This window comes from Chaetodon trifascialis, chromosome 6 (assembly GCF_039877785.1).
Source record: "Chaetodon trifascialis isolate fChaTrf1 chromosome 6, fChaTrf1.hap1, whole genome shotgun sequence".
In the NCBI taxonomy this organism is placed as follows: Eukaryota; Metazoa; Chordata; class Actinopteri; order Chaetodontiformes; family Chaetodontidae; genus Chaetodon; species Chaetodon trifascialis.
In genome coordinates this window covers 12,217,501-12,243,055 of record NC_092061.1, presented here as the reverse complement: position 1 = coordinate 12,243,055, position 25,555 = coordinate 12,217,501, and the positions used below count along the sequence as shown (strand labels likewise).

The window sequence follows — 25,555 nt, the reverse complement described above, 5'->3', positions numbered from 1 at the left end:
AATATCCAAATGAAACCAAAAATTTGACCTTATGTTATGACCTGATTTTATGTTGGAATTGCTGCATCTGTCAGCCACTATATGTCACTATATTAAAAAAGTATATATATATATATATATATATACCTTCCCCCGTTGCCTGTTTGTTTTTCATCCTCCCTGCAGTTTATAGCTGCCTTCTCCTACATCCTGGTGTGATTTTATTTTACTTGTACTAAAACTGGATACATGTCAAGACTGTGTATGGACAATGATGGAAAGTGAATTGATATCAAAACTGTACTGCATGTGTGGAACGCTGAGGCAAAAATAAAACATACACTAAAAGAATATTAGCCAATTTAGCTGTTTTTAAGCTGCTCAGACTTAATAAACTAAACAACTACATTATATCAGTCTATGGTAGGTTGGTTGCAAAAAAAGGGCAATTATTGATAAGCAAGGCAGAAAAAACATATAAAATGTTGATGTAAGTTATAGGAGTCTGGAGATGGTATCAGGCTGAAAGCTCTGAAGCTGTGAATCAAGGGTAGTCTTTATTTAAACAAAGTATCTCAGCCTAGATACATCATCCCAAAGGGAGTGCTTACTCATCTAAACTCTGAGGTCTAAAATAGGCCAGCAGTGGCCTTCCCATTGCACATCTTTTACTCCGGGATCAGTGAATGCCATTGTTTATTATTAGGCCAAACCATTTCCTGCCTTTCTCCAATTCAAGCACATTGTCGAGCGATGGGTAGGAGGATGAGAGAGAGAGAGAGAGAGAGAGAGAGAGAGAGAGAGAGAGAGAGAGAGAGAGAGAGAGAGAGAGAGAGAGAGAGACTTAAAACTGTGTTTGTGCCTAGTGTACATAATACACAGGCACTTGCATTTGTAAAAGGTTTCAATCGATCTGGCTGATCTTATTAGCTGGTGACTGGCACATCAAGCATAAAAAAAGCTTCTGCAAGAACACTCCAGCCATCACCCAATCAGGTGTGAGAAAACAGCAGTCCCTCCACGCTGTCCTTCCCACCCTCAGAGGCCCCCTGAAAGGCTCCAGTTACATCATCACACACATAATCTACAAGGTGAAGGTTCCCAGACAGCAACACAGGCACAAACACACAAAAATGCACATACACACAGTGGTAATTAAGATCAGTTACCATGGAGATGGGAGAATTGAAGAAGCTGTTAAAGTGGATTGATTGTGTGTGTGTGTGTGTGTGTGTGTGTGTGTGTGTGTGTGTGTGTGTGTGTGTGTGTGTGTGTGTGTGTGTGTGTGTGTGTGTATGTGAGCGTGGCCTCGACATCCTACTATCTCTGACCGAGGGTCTTTCTCGATTAGAGGCAGAGCAGCTCTGCTCACCTTGTCAAGATTCAGTATCAGTTTGGTAACTGAAGTGATGATAATGACTCAACAATACGATAATAAAATGGTCTGCATGAATATCTCTGTCAAGAACTCGCTGTGTTTACTAAGCCGTGATACTTTACAGCGGACCTGAGTTCATCACAAAGATGGCATCATGATATCTGGTGGGAAACTGACTTGAAAAAAGTTTAGCAAATATGTTGTGTGTTTATGCTGTTATCGAGGAAAGCCATCACTGTCTCACAGTTTCAAAATGCCCACTGGCTAACGGTCACACACCATTTAAAGTGTAGGCTTTCTATACTTACAGCTATTTATTTCTAATATGAGACATAATTTTCATTATGAGAGCGTCATTACACCGCTATTTACAGCTGTTGAAAACTGACACCAAGGCTATACTGCACCTCATCTAAGAGCAAACACTTAGAGTGCACTCAAAAACACAGAAAAGCTCCCGTACATTTAACTGTATGTATCGCTGATGGCTTTGAACTGGATCCAAACACAACACCTTAACCTACTCTGAGGTCTAGTTCATGAAAAACACACTGGTTCGTTATCAAAGAGGATAACCTTCAGGCATATGCACTCAGTATGACTGCTGGCTTTCACATACAGCCTATCAGGCTGCGGATCGTACAGTGAAGCAGATCAGGTTGCAGTCACAGCAACGTGAAGTAAAAGTGAAGCTGTGGTACACGCAGTGGTGTGGATGTCTTAAAGTGACAAAGATGAGCCATCAGCCAGTTCGAATCAAGGCTGGAAGAAATAATATCTTCCATTATCAGAAACCAGTTTAGCAAGTACATAATGACAATGAAATTTTCGCCCTGTGTATGCACGTTCCAGGTACTACAAGATTACAACAAGTGCTAAATAAGAAGTACTTTCAGCATCAATAGGAGGAAGAACATCAATACAGTAATCACTTATTTTATAGTTAAAGAGGCGATGCCTCTGAGCTCTGTGGACAAAGAGCATTTCAGACAGCACAAAGTAATTAATAATCCAAAATCAGTGGTGCTGAATTATTGTGCTATTATGTACTATTATTATTATTATTATTATTATTAGTTAATATTATAACTCTGCACCCATAGTGATCATCTATTTTATACATTACAGTCAAGTACAAGTGTATTTTCAGTCTAAATTGATTGATTCATTCATTGATTTATTTAACTACATAATTTGACTAGGTGGCATTTAGCTTTTTACAGACACATTAATTAAAGTAATATTATCAAACTTGCTATTTTTGACAAAACAAAAGAGAGCAAGACTCTTCATACCTTTGGAATTCCCGGTCGATCGAGCCAGTCAGCATAAATAGCACTGAGGGTGAGGCCTTTTCTGGAACACAATGGCACAAGTGTTAGTATTATTCCTATTATTATAGCTATGACTGTTATTGCACAAGACACCGTATGAAAACACGGCTCTGGGAAAATATTGTCAGGGTCATGGCAGACTTGAGGTTTAGACCAACACCTTAAACAAAAAGAGCGGCACACCCACTTCCCTATGAAAGACAGGCAAACAGGCATGTACAGACAATGAACTGGATTTTTATGTATGCATGTATAGAAGGCAATTGTGTGTATGCGTATGAGTGTAGCTATGGAAGACCTCAAGTGAATGGTCATATATCCTACACAGAATATACACTGCGACAGAACCAGCTTACAAACATAATCGTGCACACAAACAAACATTTCATAAGTAGGTCACAGCGTGTATGCAAACTACAGGATACGAGTCGAAGAGTAGCTAGACAGCATCATCAAATCATCAATCCTGACTTGATCGATTGGTGATATTCAGCCCATTAAAGGGGTTATTTTGTAATGAAAAGTTGTAATTTCATTCTGAGTCTCAATTAGCGATTTCACACATTTCCCAAATATATTCTTAAAGAAATTGGTCCAATCACAATGTGCAGATAAGAGAATCTCAAGTGAGTGCACCTAAGCATAGTTTTTCTCTTTACATAATGCTTAATCATTGCTTTTGCATAGCTTAAACATACTGAGTGATAAGCAGGTATGTCAAGTAAAAGACCCCAGGCCAGGGAAAGCAATGACAGTGTTATGGCCACAAGTTTCTGGCAACTATTACATTACATTATGTAAATTACTCAGTGTTTTCTTTGACTGCATTGTTCACTACATGCCAGAAAATGTCTTAAATCTTTACCACTAATGGTGCAAGACAGTGTTTAAACTAGGTGTGTTGGCCATTTAGGGACATCTCAGATCTCCATCTCCATCAGTCACACTGTTCTTTATCCGCCTCTCAACACTTTGAGGTGAAGGCTAAGATTAGCCAACACATTCACGAGTCATTCTGGGTGAACCGTGAATGTCAAATTTCGTGGTAATCCATTCAATATATGTCGAGATATTTAACTTCAGAGCACAGCGCTGGAGGGCCAATAGATCCGCTGACCGACACTGAGCCACTCCACTGCTAGAGTGGCTGAAAATGGTTTAAGAGAATGGCATTTTGTTGCAAGGTCAAGTCTACGCTCCTTGCTTCCACACACTAATGAAGTCTGAGTCCCACTGCGTCATTTCCTATTGTATATATGCTGGCAACTTTGGCAGATGGAGAGTGGGTGTTCAGTAAATTGAAACTCATAAAAATCTCTTTACACTCTACAGTGTACTAGAAGAGGTAATGCTTCCCATAAAGTACCAATTTGCCCAGAAAGTGGACATTAAAAATACCATCAGTGACTTCACCACAAGGATATTTTGGCACTTGGCATGTAGAGTTGAACCACAGACAGTATAATATATCTATCTATCTATCTATCTATCTATCTATCTATCTATCTATCTATCTATCTATCTATCTATCTATCTATCTATCTATCTATCTATCTATCTATCTATCTATCTATCTATCTATCGACTAAACATCTGCTACACCAACACTGAGACAGCATAAAGTAGGATTACATGGGATTGTGTGAGCATAGTGTTCTTGAGTGGCAAACAAAAGGTTAATACATTTAATACACCACATGAACTGTCAAATACTGTTTCATAACAGGGCTAGATATAGATAAGCTTTATGTCTCACAAGAGCAGACGAGACATGCATCTACTGGTTTTATCATGTTGAGCTTGGTGACTTCATTTCATTTGATTGCTTATCCACCTTAATTGTGATAGATGAGAACGTACTGTCTGTGACAGCGGTGCCTGGAAAACATATGTTCTTATCACCTTGCGTTCTTGTCAACAAAAAAGACAGTGTTGATGGTTTTTATGTTTTGTCTTATAAACACTATGTTCCCCATTTAGCATGGGGCAGGATTCATGGCCTTGCACCCTGCACACAGAGCAGCCATGACCCTCAACAGTGAGTGTCTATTCTCATCCTAAACCTTACTCTTCTGGTGGGTTGTTTACCGAAAGAGGCATCAGATCCAAATATTGACTGTCCCCAACTCCCCCTGTTTAATTCAATCAATCTCTGCTCATCCGGCAGCACTCTCCACATGCCAGAAAAGGCGAAAAGACAGCATTCAGAGGGTGCTGAGGAAGAGAGGGGTTAGAAAAGAAGTGCTAAAGGCTGGGAGACGCAAAGTGAAAGACAGACAGGGAGAGAGAGAGAGGGACAGAAAGACAGGCAGAAGAAGAGGTTAATGAGGCAATCAGGAGAAATACAGAACTGAATGATTAAGTGAGCGCAGAGAGGGAGAGAGAAAATTAGAGAGGAGGAGAGGAGGAGGAGCAGTTATCCTTTTACACTTCAATTAATATAAGAGTGGATGAGACTGCTCTCTTAACAGGATTGGTGTTTGGAGCTTTCGCTGGTCATGTTTCCACAGCAGGACCAAGTTAGTTAAAGACCAGAGGCCAAATCAACACATACTAAACATCTGACAGTAAATCTACTAACAAGTCACATCTGTTGGAAAAAAAAAAAAAAAAGTTGTAAGGCTAAGTTCAAACAGAAAACCGATGAAAAGCATATCTTTAATTTGTCTGGAACTGGAAACCAGGCTACCAATACTTGAGCACAAATCAAAGTGGTTTTAATGCTTCTAGGCATGTTTTTCATTATTCATGAGTTACACTGTGAGCATTATTCATTGGCACTTACATACCTCTCCATGTCGGGAAAGGCAATCAGCAGCATTTGCAGGAAATCCTGTCCAAAAAGAACAAGAAAAGACAGATTCTGTAGAAATGATAGCATTTAGGGAGGTGTGAGAAGCAGAAAAAAAGACAGAGAAAGGCATACCTGATCTTAAGTCAGGAGTACAAGGTCAAACAGTGTTTATGTTACATCCATTATTTAGTGGGAAGACTCAGCCTGCCACCGCAGAAACAGGAGCCAGGTGGAACACATCACATATCACACACATGGACACACACAGACAGTACATACACACAGCTTCCAGCTGTGATCACTCAGCTTCATGGCCCCAGCATAATAAACATACAGTATGTGGCTGAGCTGATGTGCGGTCATCAATTTGAAATGCTGCTGGTGTATTCTCAACTTTTGTAACACAGTGGCAGCCTGAGCTTACATCAGCCTCCAATTAATTTATGGAAATAACACTGTGCCTCTGAGACAGGCCACATGAAAACAGTTCAAATCCGAGCTCAGGTTTTATTAACAGCCTCTCAAGCAGGTGCAGGTCAACAACGAGATTCTACCTTAAGTTAATCAAGTAAAAATGAGTTTCCTAAACTGCAGCCTCACCTGAGATAAAATAAGTCGCCCATGATATTTCTTCACAAATAATCTGAAGAAGTCGGTGAATTGTTGCTCTCCCACTTGATTTGCCAAGAACCTGAGGAGGAAGTAACCCTGGACAGAGGACAGGAGAAATAAAGACCATCAAAGACAACACAGAGAACCACTGCAACAACATCTAGAGTCATAACAAGTGCTGTCCCAAGCACATCTACTCGAACAAAGAGAGAGCTAACTAAAAGGACAAAATCGGACTTCTTAAATAGTTCCCTTCATTTCCTACTGCCCCTACTCATTTTTCTCCTTTCCTTCCTGTCCCACATTTATCTCACCTTGAGGTAGTGGACTTGCATGAAGGCTTTGTCAGGGTTGAGGGCATGTTTAACTGTGGAGGAGCCAGACTCACTGACCTGACCAGTGTTCTCCATGTTAGGTCTGCAGAAAGACAAATAGAGCAGAGAAATAAGAAAAAAAAAACACAGAGAAAGATAAGACAGGCAAGAAAATGGGAATACAACCACACTAAACCAGAAGGTGCACAAAAAATGACACATGCACTAAGGCTAAAACAGTTAGAGAATCTATTTTATCCCACTCTTGGAGACACTTTCGTCGCAGGAAAACCACAATTTCTGCAGAGCAAGAATACACTGTCAGCAACACTAAATCCAGCCACTCAGCCGGTCCTCTCAATGCCGAACATGTTGCCAAGATGCCATACTTTGCCCGAGGCAGGCTGAAAATCAAGCTGTAGATTTATAATAGCATGCTATGCTGTTTATATGACCTCACAGTGCTGTGCTCTGACTTTACAGCCCATGACTCACTGAGCGAACATATAACACTTCCACTAAAAAGCACCCTCGTCTGCAGGCACAAAGAGGCATGCTCGAGGTTTCGCTTTCCCTGTCACACAAATACAAATCATCCCTTCAACCTCCATAAACACACAAACAAACACGCAAACCAATAAAAGCCAAACAAACAGGCCGCTGACGTGGGATGCTGTGCAATGATAGTTTCAGTTAGCCCGTATTGATCAGGCTGAGCAGATTAACTCAGTGTGCCAATAGGAAGGCCTTGAAGGATCACCCTCCTGCCAAGTCGATACGCTAGGCGCCTGGCTCACCAATCAATACACCCTTCATCACTGGCTAGCACTTTTCCACAGGACCGCTTCATGACAGGGCCAGGCACACACAGATGAGCAGCCAGGCAAAAACACACATTCAAAATCTTATTTACACTGATTTATGTATGATATAAAATCTAAATGTTTAATCTCTTGAGTTAGGCTTCAGCTATGAGACACAAGTTGGTCAAATATTTGATCGACGACTGCAGTGCCTGTTCAAAATGCTCCTGTTTGGAATGAGCCCTCTGTTTGGCCTCCAGCACTGCTACTTGAAGCTTTCTCGATATCATCAATCTGCAGACCAGGAGAGCCCCCACAGCTGTTCCAGACCCAGCCTTTTTTCTTTTTTAAACTTTATTAATAACACAGTAATATTACAATACACTATAATTTTAGACAGTTTATGGAGGTGTTCCCAAAACATACGCCACACCTACATTATTAATAATAATAATAATTATTATTATTATTTCTGCTTAGGGTGACCAGAGGAGAATGGGTAAAATTCAGAGCAGGTGAGTTTGGGGTGGGCATGGTCACCTGACAGTGGTGGGTGTGGCCTCCAGTACATTACTTTTAGTGTCAACGAACGGTAAAACGCATGTAAGTCAAAACTCAATGTTACAATCATTTTTGTTCATGGGGTCATCTGTCTGTCACTGTGTTGTCTGACAGTGTGTAAATCATTATCTATTACATAATATCATTTCATCAGTGCAATGTCTATAACATCTGTCCGCATGATGTGAACATCAGACCACGCCGTCTCCATTGCTGCCTACCTGCAGTGCTACCATCCACAGCTAACAACCATAGCTCATGTAGGCTACAGATGTTTCAAAGAGAACGCTAAAAGAACATCAGCATTTGCGGGAGAGGCTGAAAGAAAAATCCTAGCTTTGAAATCTAACTTTACAAAGCTTTTCATCCAAACATAAATGTAAATGAATGAAATCTTTACCGCTATATCATTACTATTGATTGTGGCATTACTCATTAAAGGCAGCTAGCTAACTTAAGCTTAATAACATTAAGTTAACCACACTGTAGGATTATCAAAATGTTAACATTACAACTCCAATTAGCTCATGCCTCATTAGGTATAAACAGCATTGTTGAGAGAGAGGGTTAAACCTAACCTGTGGTGTACATTCAAAATTGTGGATCTCGGACAGCTGCAGCTAGAACTGAAGGGGCTCTGCGGGTGTGCAGGGTGATATTTCTCAGCTTTCTTGAGAAAAGCTCATTCAAACTACTTCACACTGGACACTGCACTTCCTCGGGTCCTCAGCAATACACCCTCCAAGTGTGAAGTCAATCGGACGACCAGTTGTCGAGATGAACAGGATGAACAGAGATTCCTTCCATTTCAGTTAGATTTGAGTCTTTGTCCAGACATGGTGAGCGGAAGAGCAGGGACACGGGGGGAGATGAAGTAGATTAGCGCTGAGCACAAGAAAAAGAGAAGGAGGAGAATGTGTGGGAGAAACTGAGGACAGGAGATAGACAGGAATGTTTGGTTTGCTCAGTGGACTGAGAGAGGAAGTCATCAGCTTCCTGGAATTTCTAAATTCGACTGGACACTCTTAGAAGGTCTTTCATCATGCAAATAAGGGTGTGTTCCTCCTTGAGTGCATGTGCACATGTCATATATATGTTAGGCATGTGACAAATCACAACGGCAATGACCTGATTTGGGAAAACCCATTTGGCACATTGTAGAAATGATGCTCAGTGTCTGTCAATATTCTGAGCCAGTCAGCGGACATACGGATTAACATTAAAATGCATTAGAGCACAGGGAGCTACAGGCGATACCTGCATCATGAAATAAACTGTTTGTCTGAGTTGTTGGAAAAAAGACCCTTTTACTTATTCTCTATATATCATGCCCATTTTTTTTATCATGAAGTTAGCTTTTTTTAACTTGCTCTCCGTCCAGTCTCCTGCCCGTAGTGCCCATGTCTGTCTGTTACTGCTGATAAGATGAAATAGACTCCTTTTAAGACAGCAGGACGTGCTGTATCCCTGGGAAATTGTGTGTGTGTGTGTGTGTGTGTGTGTGTGTGTGTGTGTGTGTGTGTGTCAGACAGAGAAATACACAGAGAAAGAGGGACTGAGGCAAGAGACAAAAACAATGGCAGAACGTGTATATCCAGAAGAGAAAATGTGTCGGTTTCGTGCGTCAGAGGCACCGGTGGCACAGCACAGAGAGGAAAAAAGTTGATCCATCACTGCCGTGTTAGACAAAGGAACTCCACCCTTCCCACTGTCCAGACCAGGGATGTATGGATGTGTAAATCCCCGTCTTTGGCCGTCTCTCTTTGTCAGAGATGATTTACTACGGCTTTAAGAGGAATCGCTGCTCGCTGCCTTGGAGAATCACACAATAGCTCAATGTATTGCAGAATAAATGGTGCTCTTATCTGACTCGTAGGCCATGTGCGTGTGGGGGGGGGGGTGTCTGTGTGCATGTGTGTGTGTAGCCATGCATACACCTGGGTGTGTCTCAGATCGAGAAAGAGAAAGAGCGGGAGGAAATCAGGAGCTATTACTGACAGAACTTAATGTGAACACACACACACACACACACACACACACACACACACACACACACACACACACACACACACACAGAGGTTTATAGCTCCGCGAGCCATATCCTGACAAATTACACTGGGTTGACTGTGGAAACCGGATAAGGTAGAGCAGCACTCCCAGCAGCCCAGTGAATCAGCAGGGAGAATGGCGTCTGGCCCAGGCTGCCCTAAATATAACTCATCTGAAATGGACTGATAAACACTGGCCACTGGGGCCCCTTCTGGATCAAGGGGTGTCGACTGTGACCCACTGAACTTGGAAAGCGCAATCTGCCATTTAGCCTTCATGTGTGTTTGTGTGTGTATACCGGTGAGGTTTTGCATATCTCTATGTACATCCCATTGCGCGTCCATTCCCTTCACCTGGTCTTCTCTGACATTTCTTTGTGCATTGTGAAAACCAGTTTGTGTTTATTCTTATTGTGTTTCCCCACAGTTGTAATGCTAAACATCGGAGCCACATCAGGACTTGGACATACAGGCAGTCAAGCGCACATTAGAAAGTGGCATGGCCTGTTCCCAACTTTGGTGTAAACTAAGATCTAAGCTATATCTGACCTTCCAATAACTTTTCCTGATACAGTGCCTATATATCATGATATGACAAATCACATACAAAATAATCAAAATGAGCCCCACAAACCGATAAGATGTGGTTAAAGGAACCTGAACATTTTGATTTCTTGTCAAACATACTGTTCCCAAGGTCAAAAATGATCTTGACTGTTATGCATTGCAATCAGATGTGCAAGACAAAAACTTCAATGACTACTTTTGTTAGTTTGTAATTCAGTTTTGCTTCAAAGCATGAGTTTGATAATGCTTCATTTTATGGGTCTATAAATTTTTTGAGTCATTTCTTAATGATTTCCTGGGGGTGTTCCTGGAAATAACTATGTAAATTTGTACTAAGCATAGGAAAAGTAGAATTTCCTTGAAAGAACTGCTCTATTTAAATCCAAGTAAATATTCAGTTATTCTTGGCAATGTTATTCTTTATCTTGACTTGTACTATTGGACATAACTGGATATTGGCATGAAATTACTTTCCAGGAAACTTATTAGAAATTATTCAGAAATTACAAACTCATGAAATAAAGTGTTACCCCATATTTTGTACAATCATGCCACAATACAACAAACTGTATACAAGAAAATGGCATAGTGTAATACAGGAGGGTAGCGTAGCAGGGATCCTTTATGCCCATGCATGCTTGATCATTGCTTTGTGAGGATTAAAAAAAGGTTTTTCCCCAGGCGCCACTTCAGTAATTACTTCTCTTTTCTATACTAATGTCTCTCCATGTAATCTAATCAGTCAAAATGTATCCATACATTTGTCTGTGTGTATGTGTGAGTGCATGTACTGCATTTTTCAGATGTTAGCTTTATGTTGTTGATTTAACCCAGTCAGGTGCAGAGAAACCTAATCCTGATCCTTCTAATCACCCCTGCATCTGCCCCATAGGGGAACACCCTGATAGACTGCCAGACAGACACAGCTCTCAAGCGCATGTTTAACCCTTTCACTCACGCACAACTTCCAGCAATTCAGCCGGCAAAGATTTACATATTTCCAAACACAGCCAACCTTGAAGCACTCAAACCCTTAAACCCATGAGGACAGTCTGCGTAAAATCAGTTTTACAAATACTTAAACTGGCCACTCACTCAGCTTGCACTATTCAGGACAGCCTGGATTGATTTGAATTCTTAATACTATTAGCGCTTCCTTTGTGTGATGACAACACATTGTAGGTGAAGTGACATAGTTAGAAGTTAGTGCCAAGCAGAAGTGCCATGAAATCAATAGCACATTGATTTGCTGTCACGCTCTGTATGGTCTCTTACAAGTGTGAATGTCAATAGCGCAGTATGCTACAGGTGTCATCTCCAGGTTTTTATTCAGAGGAAGAGCTACAATGTGAAGGCATAGTGCTAACAAGTGTGAACATCCCACCCTGAAACAGTTAACTCCAGGCTGTGGTTTACACCTATAATCCCCTGACGACACTGTGCTTCCACCGTGGATAAAACAAACAGGGTGTGGGTCCCACATTGTCAGGATCAGATGAAGAGTCTGTGTGTTTGTGCGTGCTCGCTGTGCTTGTGTGCAGAGCTTTTCTCAGACATGACAGTACAGTGCACCTGGATATACGCGCCACACCTGTACTCCTGGAATGCATATACAGTACCTCAAGCTCACGTGTGTGTCTGCACGTGCAGACACCAGCAAAAGCTGCATGACCAGCTTTTAACCAAAAAAGACTGTCTACTATGGATAATGAGTGAAACACAAGCATTTCAACTTTTTGTAGAGTAAATTCTGGTTACTGAAATGGAATGTGTTTCAGTTTTTGTTTTTTAAACTGTGTAGTTCAGGTGTGGCGCTGCCAGTGGTGCAAAAGTTCAGTTACTCAGTTACAGTGATGATTATAAATTATAAATCTTGAACCAAAATGAGATATTCTGTATTATTTGCATAAATTCTATGACAGTCACCACAACACTAATGCACTTACTTTGAGTGAAAGTGGTCCTAATGCATATTTAACAGGGCAAATTATGAACAAACAATCTGAGAAAATTGATCAGGATAAAATGGATGCCTGCTATTGAGGTCACTAAGACATGCGAGTCACAGAAGAAGTGCACGTTTTAAAATAATGTGTGAAAGAGAGCATTTCAAGCACTGATACCAGAGTAGCATGATTAAGTAGTCACACTGACTGCTGTTGAAAGCTGTTGCCTCCTCTGTTCGAGCCTAGGCTGGTTTACTAATCTACTGATACTTAGGGATAAAAGTAACAGTGAGGAAGACAATCACCAGTCAGCATTATGGGTCAGCTTCATGTCTGTGCATAGTACAGTGTTCTCAAAACAGACCCCCATTCAGCACTATTGGCTACTGTAAATGCTAGTCAATATCCACGACAGGCCTCTCCCTAGCTTCCTGTTTGTACAGGAAACCCATAAAAATGCAGAACCAAATAGCACTCTGCTAGCTGTTTCATGGGAATTTTAGGCATGTTTACTGAAGCTGAGGTTGCACTATCCTCAAGGAGACATTTCCTCACAGTGGTAACAGCTGTAAGATAATTAAAACAGATCTACTTGACCAAAAAAAACACGCACCTGAGGATTTGAAGTGCCTCCTCTGAGTTCTTCAACTCATCAGAGAGCCGTCTCCACCTCAGCAGTGCCTTCAGGTCAGACTGTTCTGCTGTCTCTTGTAAGGAGAGCTGGTGGGAGACATACGGCGAGTTAAAAAGATGTGGAGGAAATGGTTCAGGTAGAGCAAAGAAGTCAGAGGAGGGAAAATTAAATATGGTGAATTTCATCAGCAAGAGCAAGCAGTGCTGCCCACTATCTCTGTCACTGTGTCTTATTGATTTTGGCAGCAATAACGGGTCTGCTGGAATCTACTTCTTCAGAGTCAAGCTCATATCAGAAAGGTGACATGATTAAACAGCGCAGACACAAGAAAAACATTTGTGTAACTCTGGATGGTGTGGGAAAGCGAGAGGAAGGATTAGATCTGTATGCATATCGACTCTCCGATCAGGGCTGAAGTTAGTGTTGCAAGCAAAGGATTCATCCCCATGCTATATGCTCTTTCTTTGTAGTGTTTTTTTTTTGCAAGCATCCTTAATTAAAAGGTCTAAATTAGAGGGACAGCAGGAGCAGAGCAAAGTACAAGTCTCTTTTGTCTTTACTTCTTTAAAAAGCTCACTTTTTTGAGGAGGTTTAGGTGGCAGTAGTACTTTTTCACAACTCTTGTGTGGTTCAGTTTAGTCCCCTTACATTTCAGTAGGTCAGGAAGTTTGGGTTTGATAGTTTATTTTGTGGTTGGCCCAGGAACTTCTTTAGCCTTTTGTTTTGTTTGGCCAGCTCCCCTGACCTTTCAGTTCTAGTTTTTGTTTCTTGTTTGTGCTTTTTTTTGCATTGGAACTTGGATCGGTGCCTTTATAAACTGTTTCCTTGTGTGCTTGATGTATGGTTTTACAACACTGATGTAATGGCCAACTCTACTCGACATGTGTTCCAACCACAACAGCAATATTTGAAATCCTGGCACATAAGTTTTGGAAATGGAAGGCTGGAATGTCAACCAGTGTTTCCCCTGAGTTGCTGCATTATACCAGTGTCATAAAGGTGCCAGATCATACTGTATAGTAAAACTTCTAGATAATGACAAGAAAGAAAAACATACATAAACATCACAAATATTCACTTAATGATTCCTGAGGTTGTTTTTCATTGACCAATTCACATTTCTAATACAGTGTTTGTCAATCTGGGCTGAAAAAAAGACTTCTTTCATAAAATAGCTACAGTAAACTATAATTATCTGGCAGCGGTTGTACTGTACTTGTTGTGCTTGGGCCCATATAATGTCCTCCAGGTATGTGGCAAAGCCCTCACTGATCCACTCCTCAGTCCAGTCTCTGGCTCCGATCACCAGTCCAAACCAGGAGTGGGCGATCTCATGGCACATCCTGGACCCACACAGAGACAGGCCATTCTCCCAGGAGCCAGGACTCCCAGCACCCAACACACTCTGGGACAGGAAGATTATATGGGGGCTGGGGATGACAAATGACAAAAATAAGGGATGAGTAAGAGGGATAAATGGAAGATGAAATGAGTGAGGGATAAAAAAAAGGGAACAAGAATTAAAAGACGGGAGAATACAAATGTTTTTAGAATCAAGGAGTTTCGGGGAGTAAGAGAAAAACAACACAGTAATGTAACCGTGAGATAAAAAGTGCTGGTTAAGGGGAAATAAAAGCCAAAGAGGAATAATGATATACTGAACCACCCTGCAAAAAGATCAAAGAGTTACTGAGGTAATGTTCCACACCTATGATTACAGAAAATTTAGCCTGAACACGCCACATAAGACAAACTAACACATGTCCACACTAATGAGTAAGGGAGTCACTGACTACCCATCCCTTTCTCCATCCTCTACATTATGTTTAGCAAAGAGCAGATTACTCATCAAGTGCTCTTGCCAAACCTAACTTCCCTGCACAAACATTAAGCAAGAACACCATGTTCCCTGAACTAAAATTGTCAACCAACAATGGGTAAAATAAATAAAAAAGAATTAGCAATTTTGGCTCCTCTGCTGCCACTTTAATGAAAGGCTACAAAATGTAGGTTTAAAGAGGGTCTAGAAGTTGACATGATTTTTTGACTGATTTATTGAGCAATTTAAGTTAATTGAGATTTGCCTTGCACTCTTCTGGAGAGGAAATTAAACATATGGTTATGGTTATGATAAAAATTTAGATCACGAGCATTTGAAGTGTATGTAAATATAGCAACTGTCACTTCCATCTGTGCCTTCTTGAAAACAGATAATATATGTACAACATTCACACACATTAAAGTGTTTTGAGTAACACCAAAGATAAGGAGAAATTTAACAGTCCCACTGTGTGTGTATATGTGTGTGTGTGTCTTACTCAACAATTCAAAAGCCTCATTAAGCTTTTCAACCAATAAGAGCAGTTTATCAAAGTTCTGAGCCAAGCAAAACTGAAGAGGGAATAACAAGACCATCAGCAGCTAAATTCCAGTATAATTGTTTGCAAATGTGAGTTGGTAAATACTATTCTATATACGTAGATAATGGTTTCCCCTAATGTCCATTTTAGATATCTGAAAGTTAAGAACGTGGTTTTCCTTTCGACTTTCTTCTCAATCAAGGAGGTACATTTTAGTTTTGATGAGGGCTTGGAAAGTTTCTTTCACTGCACGAGTCTCTGCCAGCAGAGAATACAGAGCTGCTGAAATAGGACTGGCACAGGCACGCACCTCATTCAGATACAACTATCAAGGGTTGGGTTTGCTGGAAAAGTTGAAGGACAGTGGTAGAGTCGTAAAAACATTTTTAAGAAACCGTGCAATATGTTGGAGGTTGTGTGTGAAAGTATTCTCAAACTATATCCACGAAAATATGTTGACAAGACTGAAAGTCTGCAGCCATGCTAGCACCTGTGTGAGGCTTTAAGCTAAATGCTAACATCATCATGCTCATAATGACAATGCTAACATGCTGATGTTTAACAAGTATAATGTTTAACATGTTCCCCGTAGTTCAGCGTGCTAGCATTTGCTAATTAGCACCAAACACAATACACAACTGAGGCTTAATGGCAAACTAAATTGTTGGAAAAATTTAAATTTTCACTTGATATTTGAATACTGAATTGCTAGATGAAAAGCTAAGGGACCACAAAAGTTAATACCACTTGTCCTGCACCAAATTTCATGGCAATCCATCCAGTAGGTGTTGAGATATTTCATTGAATAAAAACCTGCTGGTAGCACTAGCGGAGAAGTCAGGGGATCACCACTAAGAAACATTGCCTTGTAACCATGAATCTACCATGAACCATGAATTTTACAGGATCCATCCAATGGCTGTTAATTATTTCAGTCTGGACCAAAAAGTTGCACCAACTGACAAACAGAACCACCCGAAGGGCCTTGGCATGAGGGACAACAAGGTTATATTTGCCAGTTTGCAGTTGGAACCACATCCATTTCACTGTCTGAAACATCGACGTTCACACGGACACAGGAATACAGGACATGTGACTTTTAACCATGAGACAGCGCTGGTAGAACAGCAGCACCAATATGAGAGCTCAGTCAAAGCCAAGGTCATGGCTGAAGACTTTTCTGGAGCATTCTTTACTTCGGTCTTATGTAACAGGCTCTGGGTGCCCTGAGGGGCTTAGGGCCGACTGCGCGTGAGAGGCAAGCTATTCTTCAACAGAAGAATGGGAGAAGGGTCACAGAGGTGCGAATGAATGGTCTCTTCTCTCTCCTCGCCCATATAACAACACAGGACTGTCTAGAATTCCTTTCACACTCTCTAGATCTTAAGTGTCCCAGCCACTATTGACCTGACATTGGTGGGAGAATTTATGGCAAACGGCAGTTTCTTACTGAAAAGTATTTTTCAGAGGGTCATACCACCCACTGCTGTGACAAATATGTTAAAGATGCCTCCAGACAAAATGTCTCTATGTTTCACTTCAATGTAGTCAGCTTTTTGAATTATCATCCATATAGGATTACTAAATGTAAATACCCTGTAGTAATAAACCACACAATGTAGCGTTTCCAGCTAAAAAGACATAAAGAGTGGTCTTACTTTTAACTGTTGAGACACAGTAGCTCTTATTATTTCACCTGTTGGATTCACAGTCTACTCCCACGGCTACAGTAAGACCACATATTGCTGCCATCGATGAATTACAGTGAGCTGTAACGTGAGCTGCTCTCATCAAGGAGAGATTAGCATCTTAAAACACCAGATGACAGAAGAGTTATTTTTTTTCCTTGCCATAACCTAATTATGGTGACAAGTCAATTATAAAGGAAAACACTGAGTAAAGGCAAAGGTTAGGCCGGGTCTGTCAGACAGTCTATTTTAGAGGAAAGCAAAATCGGATATCAGAAAAACACAACTACTCTTTATTTCCCCGAGGATTGTTTCATCAGATAGGAGGCAGGCTGTTGCCCTCTGTTATTTAGGAACATGTCAACATCATACAATAGGGTCTTATGGGCATCATTTCCGAGACAGCATCTCAAATCTAATCCCATGTTTTTCCTGATTACACAAACAAAGGCTCTCACTGGAGCAGGAGATGCTAACATTAGCCTTATGAGTTTCTTTGTAGCGTAATCTTATTCCCCCACAATTGGATAAGCACGCCTTTGTTGTCAGCTCCAGCAGTGTGTTGTGTGTGCGTGTGTGTGTGTGAGAGTGAGTGAGTGTGAAACACAAAGACAGCCTTTCAGAGACGGCGCTTGCACATGCTCCTCTGAGGGATGCGGAATCCATCACTACAGTGACAAATAGTGTCATCCCACCATGGTCGGGATGAATAACAACAGCATCTTTCACATTCACTGATACACTGACTGACATTAGTTGACATCAGGGACCTGTCAGGGATGCACGCATGAGAAGACTTTTACACACATTCATACATGCTGTACGCAGCACCTGCACATGTGTATACACCTTTCATCTTCACAGCAGATCAGAATCTAAAGGTCTGCTGCGGGGATCAATGTTTGTCCATGGATACTTTCAAATAAGGTACTGGACATCCATTCATACGCACATACTGTCTTTGTTACACAATGTGCTGCCATATTCACTGTTTTGCAAATTAGCAAACGTGACTCACAAAGCAACTAAAGCTGCTGATTACACCAACAATTATAATCAATCAACCATTAAGTGATACTACTGCAACTGTCAGAAACTGTGTAGATACATTATACTCTATAATACAACTTCCACCGCTCCACGTCTTTACACCACAGATTTGACATCCTGTGATCACAACATTTACAAAATGAACAATTTCTGATGTTTTTGTGCTTTTCACTAAAATTGTAATGTTGCTTTTATTTATTATTCACAATTGTCTTGTGGCAATTCTTCAGCTGTTGATTGTGATACCGTAGGTTTTTATTTTTACACTCTGAGGGTTCACGGTAATAAAACCGCCCCTCTCATTTCATCATCTGAACAACACAGATATTGTGCTGTTGTCAAGTTGCTTTTCACAAATTGACATCAGGATTTTTATGACACCAAAATACTTAAGCCCAATGATTCCCTCCACTTCAAAGAGTTCCCCTTTGACTTGTGTCATCACCTTTTTTCAACAAAAAGTATATTCAAAGATTTGCTGTTTTTTACATAAATAGAAGATCAAATACACTCATAGAGAAAGAGACAAATTAGGTCTGGATCCTCTCATCAGGGTTACTAATCAATTTCTCCATTAATGATAGGATGTTTGATTCAAACTTGACCACTGACTCCTTTCACCTGTCAATGAATTCATATTTGCTGGCCCTGTCTTGTGCCTGTTTTGGACGTTTGTGATCTCTGTTTGCTTTTTTTTTGACTGCTTGCTGTGTGACAAATCGCCCTCTACTCATCTCTACTTAATCCTGCTCTTCTAAACAATACATTAAAGACATGAAATTACAACCTCTGACATTTAATTGGATGCCACACGGAAATTTTAGACTCAATTGGAGTAGATGAGTTATATTTCTTGTTCTTAACTGTCTTCATGTGGTATGTCTTAAGGCTCGGAGAGTGCTGCACAAACTCACACACACATAAACTGATCATGATGAGAGGCTGTCTGCATACACAATAACAGACAAAAGACCTGAGGTAACCTTAGGTGACCAACCCCATTGGGTTTTAGCGCACAAAATGAAATGCTGATTAAGGCCCTCCTGTGCTTTCTCACACGTCAACCTCCCGACTCTGAGTCACCCTGGGTGACTTGGCCCTGAGCTTCAGAGGTGTGTTCTAGGGCAAGTCTTCAATTTGGTGAGACAGAGACTGCAATAGTGTTTCGCTCCTCCATCTCTCTATTCATTATTCATCCCTCCATCCCACCATCCATCGTTCCTGGCTGTAGGCCATTTTTTCCCCAGTGGGACACTTCCATGCATAATGCAGCAAGGGTCCTATCATAGTCCTGTAATTGACATCCCTAGCCCAGCTAAGCTCATAGCTGGGACACCAGTAAAACAGCCCCACGAGACAGAGGGACGAGGAAAAAGATGATGAGCGCTGAGTGTGCACTCTATGTGTAAATGAGAGAGTGAGAAGTGACGTAAAGATTCAACAACATAGAATGAAAAGATTATCAGATACACAGCGTATGTACGGGAGAGAGAGAGAGAGAGAGAGAGAGAGAGAGAGAGAGAGAGAGAGAGAGAGAGAGAGTGAGCATCCTCTCATCTGTCGTCTGTGATGAGTTTTTATCTTTCCCCAAGTGCAGTATCGACTCCCTGGTGTGATAACTATTGAACTGCTGAACCAGTGTGTGTGTGTGTTTTACAGCATTGCTGGTGAAATTTCACACATAGTGCACATAACTGCAGACCCATACAGAAACATGTAGACAAACACTCTTAGGACACAATGACACGACAGGTAAGGAAATGGACAGAAGTCACACGAAAGACACACCAACTCTAACTTTGTCAGTTCTTAACTATTCAAGCAAAGGTTGGAGGGCTGGCCTTTCCTAATGTCAGCTTACGGGGAGAAGCTTTGTCTCCTTCCCCTCCCTCTCGGACAGAGTCTGTGGGCTATTTCAGACACAGGGGCCTATTTGACCAAACTCCTACCACCCTTCGTTCTTTTTTAACAAGTCTGACTTCAAATGTCTGGCATTCCAGGCTGGCTGCAGATCAGCTCCCTGCTCCCAGACGAGGCCCCACAGGGCCAGGCCAAATGCCACTCCATGTAGGGCCTGATCACATGAACAGGGGCCAGGCCGGGGCCCCCAGAGAGCCGCCCCACCCACATACACCGCATCGCATCAGAGCCTGAAAATAAATAGCAGAAAAGATATCAGAGGTCATCAGGAACAAGGAGGCGACTCTGCTGCTCGAGTCTGGTGAAAATGAGGCTTTGTAGTGCCGGCACATAACAAATAAGTGGCAGGTTTCAAGGTTATACTGCAGTTTCTAGGTCTTGTCAAAGTGCTTAATCTTAAAAGCCCATTCATGCATACAGAGACAGCAGCTCTGAGCAGGTCAAGTTTGTTTCACACTGATGAGATCCATTTGGGTCATAACCTGATGAAGCCAAGAATGCTTGTGTAAACACACACAGATATACATGAAGATGCAATAACTGTATGAGGCATAACAGAGCACACACCTAAACCAGCAGAGAGTCACAGGCACGCACGCACGCACGCACACACATACACACACACACACAAACAAAAACACACATACTTTCAGCAAATCTACTTTGAAGCCGCATCAGCTGGGAAGTGATAGCAGATGTCTGATCCATCTTCTCTTAACAGTAAAACAATCCACAGTGCAGTTTGTTCCTTGTTTAGTACAGAGACTAAAGACTGATGTCATGCCAGAGGAATGTTCTTGCGTGTTTGTGTGTGTGCAGGATGCTGGAGCACAGATTTAAAACAGCGTGGACACTGATTTGTCTACAACGGTAAGCTCTCTTTCTGTGGATGAATGCTGGCATGATTCCTATATATAGGAGACCAAAGCGCAACAAATCTTTGTGAATGACACCACAGGAAACACTGACACTTCCAAGAAGACGAACTGAGCAAGCAACGGGTGGCAACAAGGAAAGAAGAAATCTAAATGTACAAATGCACCTATCCAAAGACACAAAATCCTCGCATAAAGTTTCACAGACCTACAGCCTCTTAATACAATTTAATGGGATTAATACAAAGGGCGTACACAATGTTTTAATGAGCGCTAATGCAGTACAGTATGAGTTCATCTGGCTGCAACAAGCCCCTGTCAATCAGCCAAAGGGTGGTGTCGACATGATATTTATGTGACATAAACCACATTCCTGTATAACTGTAGCTATTTGCATGCAAACCCCATCACTCATCACACAGCACTCAGAGCCCTCTTTTGGCTTCCACTACCGCCTCAATGAAAAAGATGGGACAAATCTATTTCACAGGATTATAATTTGAGACATTTCTTGCCTGTAGGGTGATAAACAGACTTTTTTCTCTCTCTCTTATGTAACGTGAGAGAATGAGACAGTCAGGAGATGGAAAGTGAGACCACTCAGTACTGCAGGGCTATATAAGAAGTGTTTGACAGAATGGAAAGATGGATGAAGGCGAGAGCGAAGTGAAATTAGCCAGTGAGCAGAGCTGTCTCCTACAGAGGTTTCAGGCTGCCACCTGGTCGGGCTGCCTGCCCGTCAGACAAAAACCTGCAGCTGATGAATATAGTGTGGGTGAAAGGTATTTTACGTAAATACTTTTGCAACAACCCACTTGCAATACACAGTCACTGGAAAAATGTAAACAATGATTATCACCTGACAACTGTGCGAAGGTATAAAAACAATCAACAGGTATTAACAGGAGGAATGCAGCCCAAACTGTGACTGTACAGCAGAATACATGAAGGATAAAGGTCAAGCCAACAATGCATTAGTCCATCTCCTTGTACTTTCAACAGTCTGTCTGTGGCTCTCAGCCCCAAGCTCTTGCTGGTTCCTCCTGAATAAGTATATCTTTAAAAAAGAGTCACAGTATATATGTACTTTTCATTTTTATAAACAGCAGAATAATTGCCTAAACAGCTGGGCAGCATAGTTCACATCAAACATTTCAGAAACAGGAGTAAATACATTTGTTGGGGTCTATTTACAGCATCAGATTTAGTACCCTGGTGAGAATGTATGGTTGCAGGACAACGTATGAGGAATGGACTCTAAATAGACTGCATACAGTGCCCATGTTCATCACACAGAGGTGAAAGAACATGTCACCCTCTGATGTAACTCACTCATGTGTTTTTAATATTTTTTGGACAACAATGAAGCTCTATGACTCAGAGAAATAAGCTAGATCGGGATTTGGTCAGACAGACAACCCTTAGTGAGAAGGATCAGTTCATTGTTGGCTTTGGTTTTTTTAATGGGATTTGTTGACAATACGGAAAATATAGAATATTACAGATTTTCCTTTAAGAAGGCTTAGATAATAGAGGATGCATGCAGAAGACAGACTGCAGTCAAACATGTATTAAATTATTATTATACTGTAGATAGCTCAAATTAAGTACTACTGACTATGTTTACATGCAAGAAATATCCCTTTTTTTTTTGTGCCTTTTTTGCCTGTTGTTACACATATGATATTTCAGTGTGGACCAAAATTGTGGCTTGACCAGTCAACAGACAGACCGACACTGCCACCCATAGAGCCACACCACCAGCGTGGCCAGAAACAGCACAGCTCTCTCTCCCCAAGGCTAAAAGCAAACCCAGACATCAGAGGCATTACCTCCGAGCATTTCATAGCACTTTGTTTCAAATATCTCATTTTGGCCAGTTCAGCACAGAGGTCCCATGGACATTAAGCCGTCTGGCTTTGCACAGACAAATGAAATTACCCTCAGCCTCTAGGTTCCAGTATCACACACACGCCCCAGGATGCACACTGAGACCAGCAACAGCGTCCCCTACGCTATACAATGGATCCATCCATCACTCCAGGGAATGGGTCCTGTGGACTCATCCATTAGTTAGGAGAATGGGTGTGCAGTGACAGCCCTGTCTTGCGACAGCCTCTAATCCAGAGTTATGGCACAGTGTGTCTGTGTTACTGTTAAATGTAGTACTATATGCCAGCTGTTGCCAGCAGGTTCACATCTGAGGGCAGTTCAAAGCAACGCACCATCACTCACCAACCAGCGATGACAATAGAAGCATATAAGCACCTGGGAAAAAAACAGCACACATGACATTGGTTATGATTTTGAGCAATGCGGCACATACATCACAGCAAACGGTCATAAAAATAAAATTCAAAAACTATCACGCATGAATTGTTTTCTGATTATCCCTGTGGAAAAATGTTCCCGACAAAATGTATAACCCTCTCCTTTCAAGCAGTGGACGAGTTAAAAGGTGGCTCCTTCAGCTGTGAGAAGGTACTGTGGAGGAGCAGGTAAGCCTATACTTCAGATAGAGAAGGGAAGTCGAGAGGCCCAAGATAACTAGAAAGGAATGTTCCCGCAATAACAGAACACTTGCTAAACTGAACCCTGCTATCTTCATTGGGACCTAAAAAGAAAAAGAGACAAGGAAGCAGGAAGAGATGGATAGTAATGGCCAACGCTGGTGTTTAGAGCTGTCCTGTGTGTGTGTTCAGCTGGAGGCCTGCAGAGAGACAAGGAAGAAGGAAGGAAAAGCTCACCTAAAAACCTAACTGCTTGCAATCACTTTAAAAGTGTGCACAGGACACTCCCTCTCCTTCTGTCCAGGCGCAGGCATGCAGAGCTGCCTTTTCAACTCTTTTGTGTGGCTACAGAGGAGAGGGAGATCCACTCAAGGTGGTTAGAAAGAAACACCTCATCCTTGACTATTTGATTAACAGCTGTGTCCCATGCCAAAAAAGCCGACCCCCCACATCTCGCCCTCCCCACCCTGAACCCCCCAACTGCCTCCTGAAAGAGCCGGCCTGTGTCGCACACTTCTAGGGTTACTTCACAGATCAAACTGGAGAGGAGAGCAGAAAGGCAAGAAATCCACTGAGACATCAGAAGGAAGAGGGGAGGACAAGCAGTGGGAGGACTGGGAAAGAAATGCAGCAAGGGGGAACAGAGGAAAGGGGACGACACAGGTCAAAAAGGAGGCAGGAGGTGCAACTCAGAAAGGGGGCAAAGTGATGAGAAATCATGGCCAGTGAGGCAAAAGAGTAAGACTCATGTTAGAAACTGGGGCAGGTTAAGATTAACATCTAATCTTTTTCATTCGCATTCTGTGGTCTGCTATAATGTTTCACTTATTTAGCACTAAAGGTGGTAACGAGCAGCAATGCCTTTCCTCAAAGTTAATGATCTTTCCTTAATGATCGGCTTCATCTTTTAAATGCTGTTGGTTTTGCATGATTCACTCCATTATTGCTGACCACTTTGTCAAGTATGTGGAGGTTTTAGACTTAGATCCTCATTTCCAAGGAACCAACAGTTTCCACTCAGTTCGGAATGCAATGAAAAGTGAGAAGTTATTGGTGCATGGTTGAGAGCTGGCTGCCATCAGATTCATATGTTTGTTTTCTGAAAAGCAAGATGATAATACTGACAATAGGCACACATGTATGTTGTGAAGATGATAATGTGAACTTTCTACTTAAACAAAGTTGCTATTTGAAAAGAAGTCTTAAGTAAATATGCTCTGTTGGAGCAGCATTGCCAGGCAGGAACAACATATGTAAGAGCAATTTCAACGACACTTAAATGAATGAAACCCATCTCTGTAAAAGACAGGAAATCAATCTAAAAACTTGGAGCATGCTTTGGGGAAATGGTTGGCAGTAATGTGAAGTGCATGTGATTTCTAGTTAATGGGTTAAAACATGCAAAACCGCTGGTCTGGTCCTATAAAAGATGAAAACAAGCTCAGGTGGTGCACTAAAGAGCTCCAGGGCAGCAGGGGATTATCCTGCAGGATACTGACTCCCCCCGCCACTCCAGCTCCCTACTTCCACCCAACAGGGACCAATGGCCAATGTAACTTCCTGCTAGCCTATAAACAAACAATGCAGTCAACTGAAGTCAGGCTGAAAATCCTCCAGTGCCACTTAAGAGAGGTCAAGAGGTATACACCAGTCATAACTTTTACCTAGTGCCTGTGGCAGTTATATTGCTGCCTAGTTTGGCTGTACTGCGAAAGGAACAAGCAATTTAAGTACTTGATCCCTTTTCTCCCTATTTCTTCAGCCCAGTGTTCATTTTGTTGACGCAACCTTTGGACAATAAGTATTCACAGATGTCCTTTTATTTAATGACTAAACTGTAACAACAAAATAAGAATACAAAAAAAATATTGACAACAAAAATGAATTAGTGGAATATCATTTTTGATAACTTACAACTCATAAACAGACACTGACTCATTCGGTGAATATTTAACATAACTCAGTATTAAATTCAGCTCCATGTGAAGTGAATCAACGTAATCTTTCCCAAATAATTTTGTCTGATTTCAGATGTATTAAAGTGGAGTTCTCCTGAGTGAAACATGATGCCAAATTTTGCAGAGGACTCAATAATATATATAAAGTTTGTTCAGTCAGGTGACATTATAATAAAACAGACTGTGACCTTTCCTATGATGCATCATGCAGCGTGATGACAGAG

The 25,555-nt window shown here is 41.5% G+C and overlaps 1 protein-coding gene across 2 annotated transcripts in view; it reads right to left on the bottom strand.

The window, feature by feature from the left end:
* The window catches only part of aopep (aminopeptidase O (putative)), a 75,830-nt gene that overhangs the window by 39,499 nt on the left and 10,776 nt on the right, over positions 1 to 25,555 (bottom strand). For both annotated transcript variants that reach the window (XM_070965126.1, XM_070965127.1), the window contains 6 exons: positions 14,187 to 14,400; positions 12,950 to 13,056; positions 6,412 to 6,514; positions 6,086 to 6,193; positions 5,481 to 5,524; positions 2,653 to 2,713 (listed from right to left, as the gene is read on the bottom strand). In XM_070965126.1, coding sequence (XP_070821227.1) covers positions 2,653 to 2,713; positions 5,481 to 5,524; positions 6,086 to 6,193; positions 6,412 to 6,514; positions 12,950 to 13,056; positions 14,187 to 14,400 — 637 coding nt within the window. The remainder of the gene's footprint in view (positions 1 to 2,652; positions 2,714 to 5,480; positions 5,525 to 6,085; positions 6,194 to 6,411; positions 6,515 to 12,949; positions 13,057 to 14,186; positions 14,401 to 25,555) is intronic.